This window comes from Accipiter gentilis, chromosome 5, assembly GCF_929443795.1.
Source record: "Accipiter gentilis chromosome 5, bAccGen1.1, whole genome shotgun sequence".
NCBI classification, from domain to species: Eukaryota; Metazoa; Chordata; class Aves; order Accipitriformes; family Accipitridae; genus Astur; species Astur gentilis.
Window position 1 is genome coordinate 8317350 of NC_064884.1, and position 18201 is coordinate 8335550.

The window sequence follows — 18201 nt, forward strand, 5'->3', positions numbered from 1 at the left end:
GAGCCCCGCCCCGCGCACGTGGCCCGGGGTCCTGGCGGCGGGCTGCCGCTGGCGGGCGCCTGCAGGGCAGGCGGCGCGCGGGCAGCCGCGGCGGCGGCGGGGGTCCTTGCGGCGCGCGCAGGCGGAGGCGGCGGGGTGACATTCAGCCGGGAGCCCCGCAACATGGCGCAGGCCGCGCAGAGGCTGGCGCAGCGCGTCGCCGCCCGCGGGCCGCAGCTCCTCAGCGGTGAGCGAGCGGGGGCTGGGCGGCGGGGAGCGGGGGGGTCTATCCGAGCGGGGGGGGCGGCGGCGGGGGGTGCCTCCGCCGACATCTGCCGCCGTTGGGAAAACGCCTTTCCCTCCCCTTCCTTCTACCGGCAGCTGCCGTGGCGTACTCGAAGCCGCGCTTGGCCACGTTCTGGTACTACGCCAAGGTGGAGCTGGCACCGCCGACCCCCGCCGAGATCCCCCGGGCCATCGACGGCATGAAGGCCTTGGTCAGGAGCTTCCAGACCGGCAGGCTGGCGCAGCTCACCGTCAAGGTAACGGCGGGAGCGGGGGAGCAGGGCAGGGCTCTGGCGGTACCGAGGGCCGGCTTTCAGGAGCGGCGGCCTTCCTGCCGCCCTCAAAGCACTCCCGCTGTGGCTCGGTTCCCGGGCGTCTTCTGCCGCCCGGAACCGGCTGCGCGGGACCTTTGGGATCCGTCCCCTGAAAGGTGTCTGCGCCCGAAAGCCGAAACCGGCCTTTGGTGGGTGTTGAAGGGCGACGGGATGGGGAGGGAGCAGGCGTCGAGGAGGGTTTGCCTTTGCTCCGGCTCCGGCCGAGGCTCCAGCCGAGGCTTGCCCTATGGCTTGGAGCCTCTTTGGCCTGTGGAGGCCCGTGTTCCTAGCTGTGACCATCTTACTCCCTGCCCCTGGGCTCTGTGGGTTTTGGCTGTTAGGAGGGGCCCTCCCCTGCAGATCTGGGTCTCTTTTGTGATGGACTTTTCCTTTATTTTTCCCAAGAGCCGTCCTGTCACCTCAGTGCTCTTATTTCTTTCCTGAGGCTTTTCTGCTTCCTCTCTCCTACCTGCTCCCACAGAGAACCCAGCTCAGGCTGCCTGCCTGCCTGCCTTCCTCCTCCTCCTCTCCTGTGCAACCAGCGCATAGCAATGAGTCCACGCAGTGCTCCCTGCAAACCTGCCTGCTGTGAGACTGGTCCCCACTTGAGTCGATGCGTGCTGCAGTGGGTCTCTGCCACCTGGGCTGCTGTTACACCTGATACTCCAAAGATGCGCTTTGTCTGGTGCCAGACTTCCAAAAAAAAAGATGATGCGTTTTTGTAAATATTTTTTTTTCTGGATAAGCTGGGGAATAGATGCGTTCTGCAGCTGCTTCAGGCCCTGCCAGTTGTATTCTATGAGCCATAGGTGTTCAGAGCAGTATTTTCCAAGAACTGGCTTAACCGCTGGCACGCTAGCTTGAAATGCTCTGCTTGTGCCATGGGAAGCAATGGGGCTGCTGTCAAGGAGACCTGACGCCCAAGGAATTTAGGGATCAAGAACTGAAAGTGGTTTACTGTGTTGGCTTTGCCTTAATTCTTCCACACCTGGACTAAGCTGTGCTTGTGCTCCTCAGGCCCCTGTCATTATCTGTCTCAGGTAAGAGAGTATCAGTAGGCGGCTGATGTAGTGCAACTGCTGGGAACAGCTGTGTCCTTGGCTGGCCTTGAAATTTAAGTGTTTCCCACATAGATGGCTTGGGAAGTGATCTCTTGAAACAGCTGTAAAAAAACCAAACCAAAACAAAACAAAAAAAAAACAACAACCACCAAAAAAATCCCACAGGAATGACAGCTGACACTGTGCTGAATGTTTTAGAACCACCTTAACCACGCAGTGTTGAGGGGTGGCTGAACACGATACATGCTCGGTTGCACTTTTTTTTTTTTTTTTGCTTAAACAGTTGCCTTGTGAATTGGTTGACAGCTTTGCTAGTCATATGTGGAGCTTGACTACAGGAGCCAGTGATCTAACCAGTGGCTTTTTTTTTTCTTTCAGGAAGCGCTGAGGAACGGTCTGGTGGCCACGGAGGTGCTGATGTGGTTTTACATTGGGGAGATCATAGGCAAGGGCGGCCTGATCGGGTACAATGTCTGAAGACTCATCCTCAGCAACGCTGTCTTTGGTGCTGCGGTCCCAAGTCTGTAACAGGGTCTGTGATAATAAAGCCAGGAAGCGATGTTGAGCTGTCGTGGTCTTTTGTGGCAGTTGGGGTGTAAGCCTCTCCCCAACCTGGTCGCACTGCCAGCAGTGGAGATTGGCTCCTCAGGGCTGCCTGGAGGCCTGTCCCCTGAGACAGCACTAAAGCTGGTTTGGTGATGCTGCTGTTCATTACCACCCCTTTGGACGACCGCTGTGCCTCAGTTACAGTGTGAGGGAAGGCGTGAGAGCCTGGGTTTCAAACTGAGAATGCAAACGCTTTCATTATGTTTCTGAATATATGTCATATCAGCTAGTGGGAACCAGAAAGAAAGCGCCAGTACTTTATTTACAGCATCAAAAGCTATCTGCTATGGCTTATATCATAGGGTATGTAGCACTATTCCACACTGTTCTGCTGGTTTGGGGTGTGACTTGTTGAGTGGAAGCCTCTGAAGGTAAGCAGAGCTTTACGGTACATGTCATCTTAGCTCACCGCCGGCTGGAGGTGTAAGCTGTCCGGAAATCCACAAGCTGGCTCGTTTTCAACCAGCTTGTGGAAAGGTGTATACAAAAACCTGGCGAGTCCCCTGCACTGTAATGCATTTTCAGAAAATAATTTCTAGAAGGAGTTCTCTGAAGACAGCAGTCCTATTGGGGTAGGACTTAACTGTTTCTGTTGTCTTAGAAGATGGTTCCCAGTCAGCATTGCTTCTTGTCGATACTGTTGTTGTATCGGCTGCTCCTTTGTTCCTCTGGGCCTCGTGTTTGGCTCCCTGGTGAACCCACAGTCCCCCAGCTTGGCTGCCCCGAGCGACCCAAACATCTCTGGGGTGGCTGCACCAGTAGCACAGCCATTTCTCTTCTCCGTGCAGCAGAGCTGACTTTCTCAACGCTTCATCGCAGCAAGAAGCCTCTTGGACTCCTGACAGGTAGCACAGGTGAGCTCACACGCTTCATATTTAGTGACCAGAAGGTCATTGCTGACAGCAATGGAAAACTTTTTTTTTTTTCTCCCCCCCCCCCCCCCCTGTTAAAAAGAAAGGTTCCTGACCCAGCAGCTGTGGGTCACAACTGGTCACAGGTCACCTCCACATGATAGATGGGGAAACCAAGGCTAGATGAACTCACCAGCTTCCCCAGGTAAGTCTGTGACAGGAGCAGCAACAGGACCTGGGCTTCTAGCTCCCTGCCCAGACTTGGTGTCCTGCACTCACTCCTCCCCACACGTCTGTCCAGGAGACCACCATTTCTGCTGGATGTGGCCAAGCAGCAGCGCTCCTGGAAAACCTCTTTCATTGCTGGGTGCTCCTGCTGCTTCCTTTGCAGCTGAGGACTTTGCGATTCCTCGCTCCCCCCTGAGGAGGCGATGCTTTCTTGCAAAGGGCACTGGCAAATTTCACCAGGCCTGCAGCCAAACACCCTGGCTGAGCGGCAGCTGCAGGCGCTGGCGAGGGTGAATGACAGCCCTGAAAACTGGCCCTCCCCAGAAGCTCTTAGCTCCTGTGTTCACAAACCCATTGCCCCACAGATAGATAGTGGTGAGGGAAACCTGTTGGGGCCCCTCAGTGGGCATCTGCAGCCCATATTCCTTAAGAAGGGATAGAAAGAAGAGGTCACATGTGGGATCTAAAGGGTGATCTTAACTTGCAGAAGGTTTCTGGACCCAAGAGAACTTCCCTGAGAGCAAGTCTGCCTGATCTTGCTCAAAGGCCTGCCTGTGCTCTGCGACTTGTTCCTACCTGAGCGTGCTGCTCTTTCGGGGCTGAAGGTTGCAGGGGCTCATGAGAGAGCCCTGTGCTGTGGTTCGCAGACCCACGTGGGGTCACAGGGGCTGGCGAACTGGCCTCGGTGAGGATTGGATTAAACTGGATGAGCCAAGCACGGCAGAGCCTGGTAACGTTCCAGTCCCTTTCACACTCCTGAGAGAGACAGGAACCATCTCATTTTGATTTTCCTCCTGGGAAGTCCTCATCAGAAGCCACCCTAGCCCTGCTCCCAAAGCAGAAGCCCGGCAGCCCATCAAGTGTGAAATAAGCAGAAGCACCATCAGTAAACCCCATGGGCTCCAGCAGCTTTTCTTGCATCTTTAACACCGCAGATGTTGTTTGGTTGCTTCTAGATGGGGCAAACAGCCTTTCTCTCCCCCTCAGCCACTCTCTCCCTTCAGCTGATGAGCTCTGAAGGAAACGGGTATTTTACATTCCCCAGACAGAGGGGTTTTACAACCGTGTGTTTGCAGTGTTGTCTTTCTCAGGGAACGCAGCGGGCACTTGTTGGATGTTAACCCCACTCTTGCTGTGCTGTACAAGATGGAGGCAAGCCGGCGGTCTGACACCGGGGACCAGAGGGAGCTGCCAGCCTGGTGCCATCGCTATTACCTTCTTCCTGGAGGTGGCACCTGGCGGGACACTGACCCGGCCCGACAGGCAAGCGGGACGGGGGTGGGAGGCGGGCGGGGACGCAGAGGGGAAGGGCTGCAACCAGCAGCTCACGGTACCTCAGCGCCGATACCCCTCGCCCCTACCCCGGTGGCTCTTTTCTCCCCGCCCCCCAGAGAGGGGCTCGCTCGTCAGCCAGGCCGCCCCCCTCTCCTTGGGCAGGCCCTCAGCTCCGCACCGGCCCGGGAGAAGGGCGGCTGCAGCAGGAGGTGTCCCTGGGCGGGGGGCTGAGGGGCCCTGTCAGGGGGTCCCGGGAGGCCCGGCCCGGCCCGCCACCCTCCCGCTTCGCCACCGGCCCCGCGCCCTGGCTGCGCGCCGCCGGTATGCGGAGCGCCCGCCCGCGCCTCCCGCCGCATGCCGGGCCCGGGGCCGCGCCGACCGGCGCCCTGCGCCCCGCATACGGCCTGGCGCTATGGAGGGGGCTGGCAGGGAGTCCTATGCTGTATGCGCGGTCCCGGGCGCCGGCGGCTCGCGCTCTGGCTCGGCATTGCCGTCGCGGTTATGCAGGCTGCTTGCGGCGCAGTTATGCGGCAACCAGGGTCTGGGGCCGGCCCGCGCGGTGCCCCACGCCTGCATGGCCCTCCGCGCTATGAGGAACCGCGGCGGCAGGAGGCTGCGCTATCCAGGACGGGGGGCCGCGCTGGGGCTCGGGCCCGGGGCCCTGCATATCGCTCAGCGTTATTCCGGGCTAGCACCCGTATAGCATGGCTTACCCAGGCGCCCGGGCAGCGGGATGGCGGGGCCCCGCAACCTGCATGGCACCCGCTGTTATGCAGTACCTCTGCGGGCCGGCGAAGCGCTATCCAGGGCGCGGGGCGCGGCCCGGCCCCGCTCTCTGGCTCGTCGCCTCACAGTAAAGATGGCGCACAGCGGTCGGTGGCGCTTCCCTGCCCGGCCCGGCAGCGGCGGCTGGGGCCGCCGGGGGCTGGGGGGGTCTCGGCTGCGGGTGCCGGCCGTGCGGAGCCTGCGAGCCGCCGAGCCGGCGGCGGCGCCGGCGGCGGCGGGCGACGGGGAGCGCGGCGGCCCGTGCTCCGGCGGGGCGGCGGGAAGCGGGGGAGGCGGGGCAGCGCCGGGCTCCGGCGGCTCCGGGGGCCCCGCGGCCGGGGTGGGACCCGGCTTCGACGCGGCGCTCCAGGTCTCGGCCGCCATCGGCATCAACCTGCGGCGGTTCCGCGCGGCCTGCGGTGCCGAGGCGGGCAGCGGAGAGGTGAGGAGGGGCGGTGGGGCGGGGGGGGGGGGGGGGAGGGGAGGGGGCGGACGACGGCGGCGGCGGGCAGGGAGGGAGGGCGCGGCGCGGCCCGCGGGTCCCGGCCCGCAGCATCCCCGCTCCGCCCCGGCGGGCGGCACACCCCCTACCCGCACACCCCTTGCCCGCGCCGCCCGGACACACCTACCGCGCCCGCGGGGCCCGCGCCGCCGCTCCCGCTCCCCGCACAAAGGGCGCGCCCCGCCGCCGGGCCGCCGCCGCCGCCGCCTCCCCGCGGCGGGAGGGCGGGGGGGTGGAGGGTGGGGGGAGAGAGCCCGGCGGGGCGGGTGGGTGCCGCCGGCCGCCCTCCGCCTCCGCGCCGCGCGGTCCCTCCCCGCGCACGCGACTTGCCGCCGGTGTGTCCTCCCCGCTGCCGCCGCCGCCGCCTCCATTATCCTCCTCCCGCCGCTCCCTCTCCCGCGCTCTCCGCCGGGGTGAGGAGCGCGCTCCCCGCCACCGGGAGGTAGGATGGGGCAGGGGTGCGGCGGCGGCTCCTCTCCCCGCGGGGGTGGCGAAGCGGGGCGCGGGGCCGGGCTCTCGTTTCTGCCCGTTGCGGAGGATGCTCCGCGGGGTAACGCGTCCTTTGCCGGGGGTGGGGGGGGGCGGGCGGCTCCCCTCCTGCGTGTGCCCCGCGGGGGGTGCCGCGCACCGGCCCTCCCTTTCGCTGCCCTGGACGCCCGGCCAGACTCCCGGGGCAGAGGGGCCCGGTGCGAGCGCCGTTCGCTGGCACCCAGAGCGCTTTTTTTTTTTTTTTTGCCTTTTTTTTTTTTTTTCCTGAGTTGCTCTTCTTCCTGCCTTCATTTTTAAAAATTTTTTTTTTTTTTTAAGCCTTTCTAAGGCAGCCAGAGCAAGAGTCTGACAGCAGCCCACCTATTGACAGAACAGGGAAGACATGATGGGGGTGTGTTACTTACTACAAGCTGCAGCGCTCCTTTCCCCCGATTCTTGTTTTGCATCACTTGTTAGCTGCGTCCTTGCGCCAGCAAGAAAATTCCCCGGGTTCTTTGCAGCAGGAGTGCCTTATTGTTTTTTGAAAGGCCGGTTCTGTCTCTTCTTCTGCAGGCAGATTGTCAGCCGTGGAGCGGGTCAGTGTATCTTTGCCTGTATTTTGCCCTTTTAAAGAGCAGTTGCTTTTCTTTTCCATTGCTGGCCGTATCAGAGTTTATTAAAACACACATAAAAATACAGTTTTTTCCTGTCTTTCTGGCTTGGTTTTGGTGTTTTCTGCTGAGTGCCATGAAGCGGAGCTAGTCAGTCGCGGCTGAGCTAGAGTAATTCCTGGGCTGCAGGGTTCCAGCTCTAGCAGGCTGCGGTGCAGGGAGGAAGGGGGTCGTGTTTGCACGCACAGAGCTGATCGTGGAAACACTATCAAGCTCACCAGTACAGCGCTTTGGGTTTCAACTCAGACAGCCCACCGGCATCCCTTTTACTTAATACTGGTATCTTAAAGGCTGTGGTTTAGGAGACGTGCACATTTTTCTGTTTGCAGTAGACTAGGTTCAATGGAATTTACCAGGTCTACTTGAAAGAAGTTAATGTCTCACAAGCGCTAGTTCAGTGGCAGAAATGACTGAAATCTGGCTAACCAACCTGACCGCAGAGTTAACAACTCAGGAGGTTTTTATGCGGGGGTAGGCGAGTTGCTATATTTCTTTCTTTTTTTTTTTTTTTTTTCTCTTTCTCTGAGTTGATATGGGGTTGGTTTTCTGTTGGGTGGGGTTTTTTTCTTCATTCCAATTGTCTTAAAGTATGGTTTTGCATCTCAAAAAACCCTCTAAAACATCTTTGAAAGATCTCTGTGAGTTTGGCCTTTAGGGTATATTTGCTTTAAAATAAAATAGGTTGAATATGTTCTGGGTGGTAGCAGCTGATGAAGACAGGGTCTCTTGGATCTTAAGCATTTTACTTATTGCATCGCTCTTCTATTTAGCTACTAAAAACTTTTGTCTAATAACATTACGTACAGTGGAAAGTAATGATAAAAGATCTTTGTGGCTTGGTGTCTGTAGGTTGACCTTCACCTGACCACTCACGAGCAGGGAAGGGGTAGACCCTGGATGCTTTCCCTCGCTCTAAATTTTCAGCATGTGCTAGTGTACTCGGAGAGGGGATACTCCCAAGTAGTCAGATTTAGGTGGCTCACCGAGTTGGTTTCTTTCCTTTGGTGATGCTCAAGAAACAAAGCGTGTTTGCGTTGAAGGACCTAGTTCTCATGACCGGTGACTTATTCTGTAGGTGTTATAGTGAAGATCACGCCAGCACTGCCCATCACCAGAAGCTGTAGGACAAGCTCTTCTCTCCTGCGGTGCGGTTTCTCTGCAGGGTGGGAGCGGGGGATGTGAAAAGAGCTCGAGCACATCTAGGAAATCAGCATGTGGTGGGTGCTGCCTGTGGTCTCTCTAGAGGAGAGGGCAGCTGTGTGTTGGTGCTGAAACGGTGAAGTTCTGGGGCCTGTGTGGTACCCTGCTTTGGCTGCAGCTGTTCTTCTAGAAGGGGGCTTCCAGAAGTCCCCTGCTTACTAGGGCTCACCATGTCCTTTGAATAACTGCCTGGTGCTTGTACCCTTCTCTTCCACAAGGTTGAGGGTCTTACCTGAACCAAGCCAGTTACGATCTTCAGCTGAGTTGGTATTCTGCATCGGGAATAAGCTCCAAGATGTTGCTTTGAGTTCAGGAGCCCACCGCGATTAGGGGAAGAAGCTGTGTTAGCTTTTTATGTATGACTTCTGCTCTGCATGCTTATTTTTTTGACCTCTTGGTGGCATGCTGCATTCTGGTGTTCACTTATGTAACTACCTGTTGAAGTTGTGTGTTGCCATCAAAATTTGACGTAACAAAAAAGTAGCAGTCCAGCGCAAGTATTATGCTCGGGTCTTTCCCTTGTCTCCTTAGCCATTTTGTGGTACATAGGAGACTTTATTTCTCACCTAAAAGGTACCTGAATGCTGGGGTGTCATCGCGTACTCCCCGGGTTTCTGGTGACTTTGTACAGTACGAATCCTTGACTTCTGCGGGAGCTCAGTGTTTCACTGAGTTATCTTGAAACCGGCTCGCTTTAAGGGGGCAACGTTACGATACTTGGCTTTGGCACCGCAAGAGTTGGGGGGGGCACTTTTTGCACAGTAAAGCTATAACTGGTTGAAAATGGTGGTATTTGTACTGCGTGTTATCCTTTCTGCTTGACGTGAGTGGCACTTCAGTAATAAGGGAAATTTGGTTGTGTTTTCTTGATTTGTTATGTTGATATTTGATGTAAAAGATGCTTGCACATAGTTGTTAAATATCTTTGTGCCTGTCAGTTCAGAGCTCCCTCCCTGTCCCCAGCATTTAATTAAAACTTTGAGAAGTAAAAGTTGAGGGCATGTTAGATGCACGTTGACAGTTTACTCCATAAATTTGCATTAGCTTGAAAGTTGCAGAAACTTGAGATTTGAAATGGAACGCAGTGGTGAGGATGGTGTTTCTAGTAGTGCTGCTGTAATTATACGTGGATCGTAATTTTTTACGATGTAAATGTTAGGGTCCTGGATGTTCACTGACGGCTGGCTTGTTCTGAAATGGTACTAGATCCATGCCCTGGGAAGAAGGAGTGGTGTCCATACTGCCACCACGGTCGTGCCTGAGCTGGAAGTACAGATAATTTCTTTCCTCCACAGGCATTAAAATTCTGTCCACCTCAAAATTTCCTCTCCTAGCATGATGTTGAATGGTCACCATAAAACTGCCTGGGTGTTTAACCTGTGAGGTAGAGGCGTAGAACCCTGCCTGTTACTGGTAATGTGATTACTACACATGCAGGGGGAGACAGCTGCTCATAGGTGTTGATGTAAAGCAAGAGACACGTGGTGAAGATGATACAGATCACGACCTGAGAGATGGAGGGCTCCTTCATGCTTTTTCTCCTTTCTGAGACTCAGGCGCTCCTCTGTTAGAAGTGTGAAAATAAAAGTACATGTTTTAACCATCCTGGTGAGTTTTCCGTTTCAGCGATTCAGTCAGTGTTACACAGTACTCGAAACCCTCAGAGGAGCAGGTTTGCGAAGCTTTTTGGCAGAAAGGAATTTTGGGTTCCCTGTGAGAAGCTGTTTTCGATGGAAGGTGGTGTCACCTGTCTCACTGACAGCAGCGGTGGGTAGGGAAGGCAGTTTTAGAAGCAGCAGCAATGCACGCTGACCAGCTTGCTCCTGGGGCTTTTTGACGTTGTGCTGCCTTCAGCTGGAAAACTCACAGGACAAACTCCTGCAGCAGTGTTTCACTGCTTGTTTCTGTGCTGTCATCAAAACGCTGAACTACAGGTTTTACTGTACCGCATTTGGAGCAAATGAGGGAAGAGACTGGGTCACTCTTTGAGTCAGTAGTTCACTTCTCAGCCTCTTTTAACTGGCTTCCGAGTGCGTCCCTGCCAAGACTGCATCCTCCTGACCCATTGAGTGCATGAGGAACGGTGCTGATGGCTTCCACCAACTAGTGGGGAACAGTATGTGCCAGCGCTTTTCTCCTGCAGACGTGTGTGGGGGAACACACTTGCTGCAGGTGTTCCAGCTGTGGTGCCAAAGCTTGCTGCCCGCACCACTTTTAAGCAGCAAGAATTAAATGGGAACAGGCACTGCCTTACATGAAGTAAAACTGCAACAGGGAGGCATTTTGTTCAGGTTTCAGTTGTATTTGGTTTCAGTGAACAGAAACACGGGTAACCTGTGTTCAGAGGGAGCCGTCCGGTAGAGGGACTTTGTTTTCTTGATTCGGGTCCTAAACCAGCAAAAGTTTCTCACTCCAGCAGAGGTTGTCTCATCTTCTTGACCTGTGCTGTAGGCTACCTGAGGAAACTGTATCTGGCATTTATTGGAAGACATCCTCGTCCCCTCCAATCTCAGGAGGTCCGGGCTGTTTTGCAATGAAGTATTGGTAAAAGGCAAAGGGAGTCACCAATGCAATGCTGCGTCTCACATCTCTCTCCGGCACTGGTGGCCGCTGTGGATGACTGACAAAGAATTCTTGCAAACTACTCAAATGTAACGCTTCTCTGGCAATGAAATCCTTTTAGCTAGGTGGCTGCGCAACATAAGCCTCTGGGGTTTTGATGATCTTGTTTTTTACTGAGAGTGTATTGCAGTTCATTATGGTCAGTCCCCTCAGTCTTGTGCACCAACAGCAAGTGAGTTCTCAGACCCTGAGGTGAAGGGATACCCCTAAACTCCCAGAGAGGACTGAGCTGTTCTCCCCTGAGCCAGGCTATAAAGCATAGTTTGACTTTAACAGCACTTTCGTGCTTTGCTGAGTGGCGTACGTTTCTTTAGGAGTGAAAGGTGAGTTTGCCACTACTAAAGCTTTTTTTAATGCATCGATATGGCAACTTTAGAACATAGCTGTGTGTGTGCAGAAGGCTCTGAAGTTTTGCAACCTGCTGCTTTCAATGCGTTGGGCAGCTTTGTTAGTTACGTCCACTTTTATTTACAGCAAGCTCTAGAATTCTTTCCTCAGTCATCCAAGTCCAGCTGAAGCATTGCTTTCTAAACATCCATTATGGAACCAGGAGAGAAAGAGAGAGAGAGATTTTGCTTGCTAGAAGTGGTGTGTTGCCAGTGGTCTCTTAGATGTGGTCCAGCAGGCTTTGGTCTTGCTTCTCTCTCACCGTGTGCAAGCTAAATCTTTCTAGGTAATAGTTTGGCTGACCCTCTTCCTCGGAGGTGGTATGGAAAGCTTGTTGCAACCAGAATGAGTCTGTTTCAGGTGCTCAAAAAAGCATCCCTCTTTGTTCAGAGTGGAAATTGTAAATCAGAATTTCTCATCCAGGATGGAACTGGGACTCTGTGGAAAGCAGGGACCAATTGTGTTTTGTTAGTGGACTGCTGCTCTAAGTTAGTCTGTTCCGCTGCTTGCGGTTTGGCCAGATAGCGAGAGGCTGTCTGTATTGTTACCTCCTAACGCTGGGTATTCTCGTTTTCCTTCTAGCAAGCTGGCAAGACTGATCCGCGCGCTCGGTAATGCTGTCGGAACAGGCACTCTGCTCATGAGCCCCCTAAAAAGCAACTTGCTCTTCCTAATTCTAAAATCAGGTGTTGTCTGAGGGACTCTGGATGCTGCAGTCCTAATCATGGTTGTATTGTTGTGGTTGATTGCTGAGGGTGCAGCTGCAACGTAGTCGCAGGGGTGTATCTTCTCGTTGTTCTTGTTTGGGGATTGTGGTGTGGAGGTGACCCAGCCAATAGCTGTTCGGTGCACTCAGGACACGCTGTGTCGGTGCTGTTTCGAGGCAAAGCCCCAGCAGAGTCTGTGCGTCACTCCCATTCAGAGCTTTCGTCTAATTAAAGAACGAAAGGACAAGTGGACCCTCAGCTGAGTCAGTACATAACAGTAACCCCAAGTGCTCTGCCACTTCTTGGCGACATTGCATTGCAAGCAATCACTTGGGAAGCACCTTCCTGAACTCCCAGATGACTCCGCTCCTGACACAAGCGCAGAGTGCACCTGGCGTTTATCTTGGGGTTACTTATTGCCAACCTCTGAGGATGTTTACTCTGGTGAAAGAAGAGGAGTCTGTTAGGTATTGTGCCGGAGTTACTAAGCAGGCTTCTGAATGAGCTTCTAAAAATAGCTTCTCTCCAAGAGGATGAGGTGCTGTATGATTGGGGCCAAAACCAAGATGGTGAATGGGAAGAGATGTAAAGCACTGTTCAGGTGTCTCTCTTGTAAAATTAAATACATCTTTTCAGGAGCTTATTGGAACAGCTGCATTGCTGGTGTAGTGCTTCTGACAGCTTTGATGACAGTCCTGTGCGACTTCATCGATCCATAGTGGTACGGCTTATACTATTATTCCTCAGAGAGTGATCGGAACATCAGCTAGTACCTTCAGGATAAATTCACATTTGAAGGCGGATTTTCCTCCAGGATCGTTGGTTGGAAATTCTCTGAAAAGTCATGTTGCTCAAGAATGTTGTAATAGAGATTTGCTTGCGACTTTCCTGCTCTTATAGTAGCTGGGTTACTTCAGGAAAAGCCTTTCTTCATCTGCTCACAACTTTGAGGTTTAAACCAGTTCAGGTAGCGTAGTGTTTGAGTGGGAGATGTACGTGGAAGCTCTGCTGCCCATGGAGAGATTGTCCCTTGCCTGCTTAAAGAGGCTTCATGTCTTGCACGTGAGGCAAGCGTTCCCTCAACCTTTTCTTTTTAATCCTGAGTGACCTTTTCTGTGTTGCATTATTCTTTCTCAGGTAAATGAGGTCACTTTCAAAACCATTATGGTTTTTAATCACTCTCCATCTGTCGTGCTTTACAGTCACTTCTGAAAAACTGGAGGGAAGTTGTTCCTGCTTAAATTGCCTCAAAACTGCATTTTGATGTGTGGAGGCTGACTGGATGGTTTAGTCTGGCAAATGCGTGCTTGGTGCTTAGTGGCCTTCTTGATCTTCTCTGATAAGTTACAGGGCTGCCTTCTCAGGTGGTGAGAACAACTGTTTTGAGGTCACTGATGCACTCACAAATGTCACCGAACAAACACAAATGACGTGTTGGGCGTGCTACTTGTAGTTGTAAATGAGGCCAGAGTGATCATTTTATGGAGAGAGCCTTTTTACTGTAGACACTTCTGATGACTGCTTGGTAGGAAATGAGAAAAAATTATAATTCCCAGGATATCAGGCCAGAGCCAGAATTAATGTGTCCCGTTGGAAGAACAAGGTAATGGCGCTTTGTTTAAAAATAATGCAGGTGCCAGTTGTGGATTATGACAGGCAATTGTCAAAAATACAGAAGGTACTGATTTAGTAGCCGCAGATTATTATTTAATAAGGATTGTAGGACCCCGAGGAACAAAATGAAGAAAACATTTGTAGTAGCTGTGTGGACTTGGAGGCAGATGTAAGTCAAGACTGTTAGCTGTGTTTTGTTACTCTCTTTATGGTCCCAGCCCCCAAATATTTGTAGAGAAGGTGTATCTGTCAGAGTGGTTTGGTGATAGCTGGGGTGGGGGTAGGCATTTCGGCGTAGCAGGAATGAGGAATTCCTCCTGCAGAAATCATGCGTTGTTTCCTCATCTCCAACCATCCTCACCATGCGCTTACAAGGAAATCCTTATCTAGGCCAGGCAGTGGGAAAGCAGATGGGAGCAAACTTCTTGGGGAAGGTAAAAAGTCGAATACCTCTTTCTTTTCATAAAGAGTGCAAAAAGGTGGAGGGGTGTCTGGAGTGTTAGAAAGCCATGCTCTGCGTTCTTGTGTGTCTTCAGGACCAGTGTGTTGTTCTGGGCAGAAGAGCAGTTAGTAGAGAATAGACTTCTGTCATGGGACACTGGTGCCTTTGAACACCAAACTGTCAAGTCATAACTTTAAATGCATACTTGTTCTCTGTTCCTAAGGTCTAACTGCACACACTCAGCCCTCTTACAACTTTGTTATTACATGGGAGGTTATTTTTATTTGCAACTGTGTGAGACTGCATTTAGTATTAGATGCATCTCTTTGTTACTGGAGGTTTGCAGTCATTGGCCAACAGCAGGCATTTCATGCACATTTAAGTCAAGCGCTGGTAACTGATTGTAGTGTAAATCTATTTTAGATTACACTGAACTTACTTGCCTCTCTGGGCAGGGATGGTCCCTAATTCAATCTTGTAAGTAAGTCTTTGTGTCTGTTACTCTTCCTGAAAATAATTTGTTTGTCTATTTAGTGTTTGAAGTGGTCCGTTGGAAATGTGACTAGTACGTAGAGCCGAGTGCGTTGGCAGGGCCTTAGTGAGGGCTCCATGTTTGTCGGGCTGTGCTTCTCAGGCTGCAGCGTTATGGTTTGTTCTGGAGGTACAGCCGTGAGCCAACCCTTGCTCAGAGCCGTTCCCATGCAGCAAATGAATGAAGTGCTGGGGAGCTGTTTAATTAAGAGCTGGGAGACTTGGGAGTGAAATGTTTCCTGGAAAGAAACCACTGCTATCTCTTTTTTTCACCAAGCACGCTATAGGGTTTTACTGTAAGGGGCTGTATGCATGCCTTAAGAGTCTTCTGCTTGTGGCAGTAAGTTCTGTTTCCTTGGGGGAGATGTTCTCAGACACACAAAAGTCAGCATTATTCGGCCTCTCTCTGTACCCAGCATATGCTATAGGCCACGATTGTGTTTGAAAATGCTGCAGGACCTAGATTTTTGGTAGGCTAACAAAGAAGAAATCGCGTGGGGTGAGTGGCTGTTCCCTTTACGTTTCTGAACCTGTTTGTAGGTAGCTTATTTTCCTGCTTGCATTCTCAGTGTTTAGACCGTTTCAGCCCAAATTTGTCTCTGTTAACAGCCTTTCCCTTTGTTGGTGCCGGGGACCCTTTTCCCCAGGCGCGTGTCCCTGCGAAGGCAGTGCCTGCACAGCGGTGTTTACATCTTGCAGCAAGCCCACGTGTTCGGGGAGCGGCAGGCAGGCGTGACGGGGCCACTGATCCGCAGTGCTGGGAGCGTGCAGCCGGGCACTTCCGCAGCCTTTCTCACTCAGCTTTTATTACTGTAGGATGAAAGTTGAGAAGTGGTAGCTTTTCCCTTTCAGGGAAAGGTGTCAGGGGCTTCTGCACGACGCAAGGTTCCTCGGGCAGAAATAACGCGTTTGGGTGTAATTTTATTTCTTTTACATTGTTTTATCATTGCTTTTTTCCTGTTTTCTTGGCATCACCACTGCAACTGCAAAGAGCAGATAGGCAGCAGGGATGTGAGGAAGGGCAGGACTGTCCCCTTCTCCAGCAGCGCGCTCTGATAATTGCTTACAGTGATTATGAACTGCAGCCTAAGTTTGTATGTATTGTGTTTGGCTTGGTAGAGCATTATCTGTGTTGAAAACTTGAATGGCCTTCTTTTCAGAATATTTACTCTATTTTAATTGTTCAACACTGAGGCTCATCAAACAGAAACCAAGTGGAAAATTTTGAGAAATAGTTTGTCTTAAGCCTTGCTGCTTTTTATCACAACATGACTTTCCTGTACACAGGTACGGGTCTTGATGCGCCTGGTTTAATTTCATTAAAACTAGATTAGCTGAGATTTTCTTCGTGGTCTGTCCTGTAAATAGATGAATTAGAAATTTCATGTGGAAAGCGCAAGGCAGAAAAAAGGCAGTGTTTCGACAAAGTTTTTTATCCGGCCCAAGCTACATCAGGAAATGGTGTGATTTCTTTGCGCAGCTTACCTTCTCCTATTCACAGTGTTGCACTTTTGTACTTTCAGGATACTGTTCTTGTAGTGCTTGCTCTTCTCAAAGCTCTTTGTGGACTCAAGTAGTTACAGAAGCGGCATAGTTACTTTCTAGCATGCAGCCACCTTGCACAGCAGTTCAAAGAAGCAAGACACAAGTGACATCTCCATTTTCAAAGTTCGGGGAAACTTAGGACTGGCAAACAGAAATACTTGAGGTGAAATTGGACTAGGAAAGCTGGAACAACGTAAAACCAAAAACGTGTCAGAAATTTTGGTGGCAGACGAATAGGATTGATGTTTTTGCATACTCCCTGAAAAACCTGTCTTAATGTGAAGAGAGTACCTTGAACATCATGCCTCCATCAGAGGAAAAAGCTTTACAATGGAAGTCAGGTTTTCATCTCTCCTAAAGACAAAGTCTGAAGTGAATAAAAAACCCCAAACAATCAAAAACCAACCCAAACCAACAACAAAAACCACCTTTACTGTAAGCAAAAGTCAGGTTTTCAGAGAATTGTCCTTGATGTTTCATAATGTTACCTACACGGCTACTAATTTCATTGTTCTATGAAATATAACAATTGGTAAAGGTTGTGGTCCCCTAGCAAGAAATGCTTTTTTGGTGGTGACTTTGCTGGGAACCATGGGAGAGGAAATAAGCTTTGGTGCCTCTGAGAGAAAGCTTGTTCTGCCACCTTACTAGTTTGCAGTGTTTCTAGATATTTAGTGCTATGACAGGCTGTGGCTCGTGGAGTGTATGAATGATGCCTGCATCTTAGGGATGACTGTCTTCCCATCACTAGCTTTAGTCTGCTTTTACTTGTTCCTTAGCCAGGCTTGGAGGTTGTTGCGTGACAGAGCTGATGAGATTCATCTGAAGTCATGCCAATCTCTGTTGGTCCAAAAAGGCCCCGAAATCATGCGTTTTCCTTCCAGAGGCCATAAGCGTCACTGTTGGGCCTTGTGGGAGCAGGTGGTGAGACCTCCCTCAAAGAAGCTGTCAGAAAGGGACTGGAGCGAGCCTTGAGGTCTTGTTCAAGCTCCAGGATGCTCAGGCAGAATTACAGACCTCCGAGACTTCTGCTCATCCAGAGAGGCTTTTGCATGAGTTTGGAGGAAGTTAGTCTACATTTGTACTAGAAAAATAAACACAGAAACACTTCTTTTGCTGGAGTATGTCTTTAGGGTAGTTTGAATAATAGCTTCTAAGAGTAGACCTTTGTGGTTTGATATGAGCAGCATATTTTATGCATTCAGGGTTTGTTTCCATACATACTTGTCCTTTGTTTCCCCATAACTCTTTTGGATTGTTCCGCAGCTGTAAACTGTAGCTGCTTTATATGTATATGTAAAACTTGTATTTCCTTTTTAGCAATTGTTTGCTAGAAGAACAAATGCCAGTATGTTACTTGGGGAGGGAAAATCCTCTAGAGCCCTTTCAAGCTTTGATCATAGTGAAGTTCATTTTAATGTTAATACCCACGTCTTGAAATTTCCATCCACTTTCTCATTGCAGGATGAACAGTTTTTAGGTTTTGGTTCAGATGAAGAAGTCAAAGTACGAAGTCCCACCAGGTCCCCCACAGGTATGTTCAAGTCGCAGCATTGGATGTTGACTTTGTATTCTGCTATGTGATGGTTTTGCTGTGTCTCTCCTGTTTGTTTGTTCCATCAAATCTCATCCACCATAAAAGCTACCCCCGTCTTTGGATTCAACTCAGTTAGTTTTGGACTTTTTACACCTGATCTGTTACGGGACAGGGAAACTTTGAGTAAAAGAGTTATGCTGATGAAACCAGCACTTGAAACCTCATGTTAGTGTTTTGGAGAGGCAATTATTTTAGTAGTAAGGATCTAAAACTGGTTGGAATATTTCAGTATCTTTCAATAGGCTCCTTATCACTTATAACTGGAACCTTCACTTTTTTGGAAACAAAACAAATATAGAACACTTGAGGATAAGCCGTAGCTAAGTTGTTGCATTCTCAACTTTCAAGATGTAGGGTCAAGTCGTGATGGGACTGCCAGTGAATGAGTTCAGCTTTGATTTAGATTCTTGTTGATAAATGCTCTCACCACAGCTCTCTGCTCCTTCACCACAATGATCTACTCAGCTTCGCCTTGTGAGCAAATTCTGCTGTGGAGACCCTTGCTAATAGGGTGTTTCAAGCAAAGAATGAGGTACATTGTCAGAGCTGTG

At 51.4% G+C, this 18201-nt stretch overlaps 2 protein-coding genes across 2 annotated transcripts in view; both read left to right on the forward strand.

Annotated features, from left to right (window-relative positions):
* The first annotated feature begins 90 nt into the window (after positions 1-90).
* On the forward strand, positions 91-2204 carry ATP5MG (ATP synthase membrane subunit g). The gene is made up of 3 exons (XM_049799379.1): positions 91-226; positions 361-521; positions 2018-2204. The coding sequence occupies exons 1-3, from the start codon at positions 163-165 to the stop codon at positions 2114-2116; spliced, it is 324 nt and encodes a 107-aa protein (XP_049655336.1). The 5' UTR covers positions 91-162; the 3' UTR covers positions 2117-2204.
* Positions 2205-3527: 1323 nt separating this feature from the next.
* The window catches only part of KMT2A (lysine methyltransferase 2A), a 50938-nt gene continuing 36264 nt past the window's right edge, over positions 3528-18201 (forward strand). Inside the window, exons 1-4 of the mRNA XM_049800137.1 lie at positions 3528-3699; positions 4762-5041; positions 5317-5806; positions 17518-17587. Coding sequence (XP_049656094.1) covers positions 3528-3699; positions 4762-5041; positions 5317-5806; positions 17518-17587 — 1012 coding nt within the window. The remainder of the gene's footprint in view (positions 3700-4761; positions 5042-5316; positions 5807-17517; positions 17588-18201) is intronic.

What these genes read in the sequence shown, in the direction of transcription:
- ATP5MG (XM_049799379.1), top strand. Translation starts at nt 163, where the DNA reads ATGGCGCAGGCCGCGCAGAGGCTGGCGCAGCGCGTCGCCGCCCGCGGG. An exon ending in CGGGCCGCAGCTCCTCAGCG is followed by an intron (nt 227 to 360) that starts GTGAGCGAGCGG and finishes TTCTACCGGCAG; the next exon opens with CTGCCGTGGCGTACTCGAAG. An exon ending in TGGCGCAGCTCACCGTCAAG is followed by an intron (nt 522 to 2,017) that starts GTAACGGCGGGA and finishes TTTTTCTTTCAG; the next exon opens with GAAGCGCTGAGGAACGGTCT.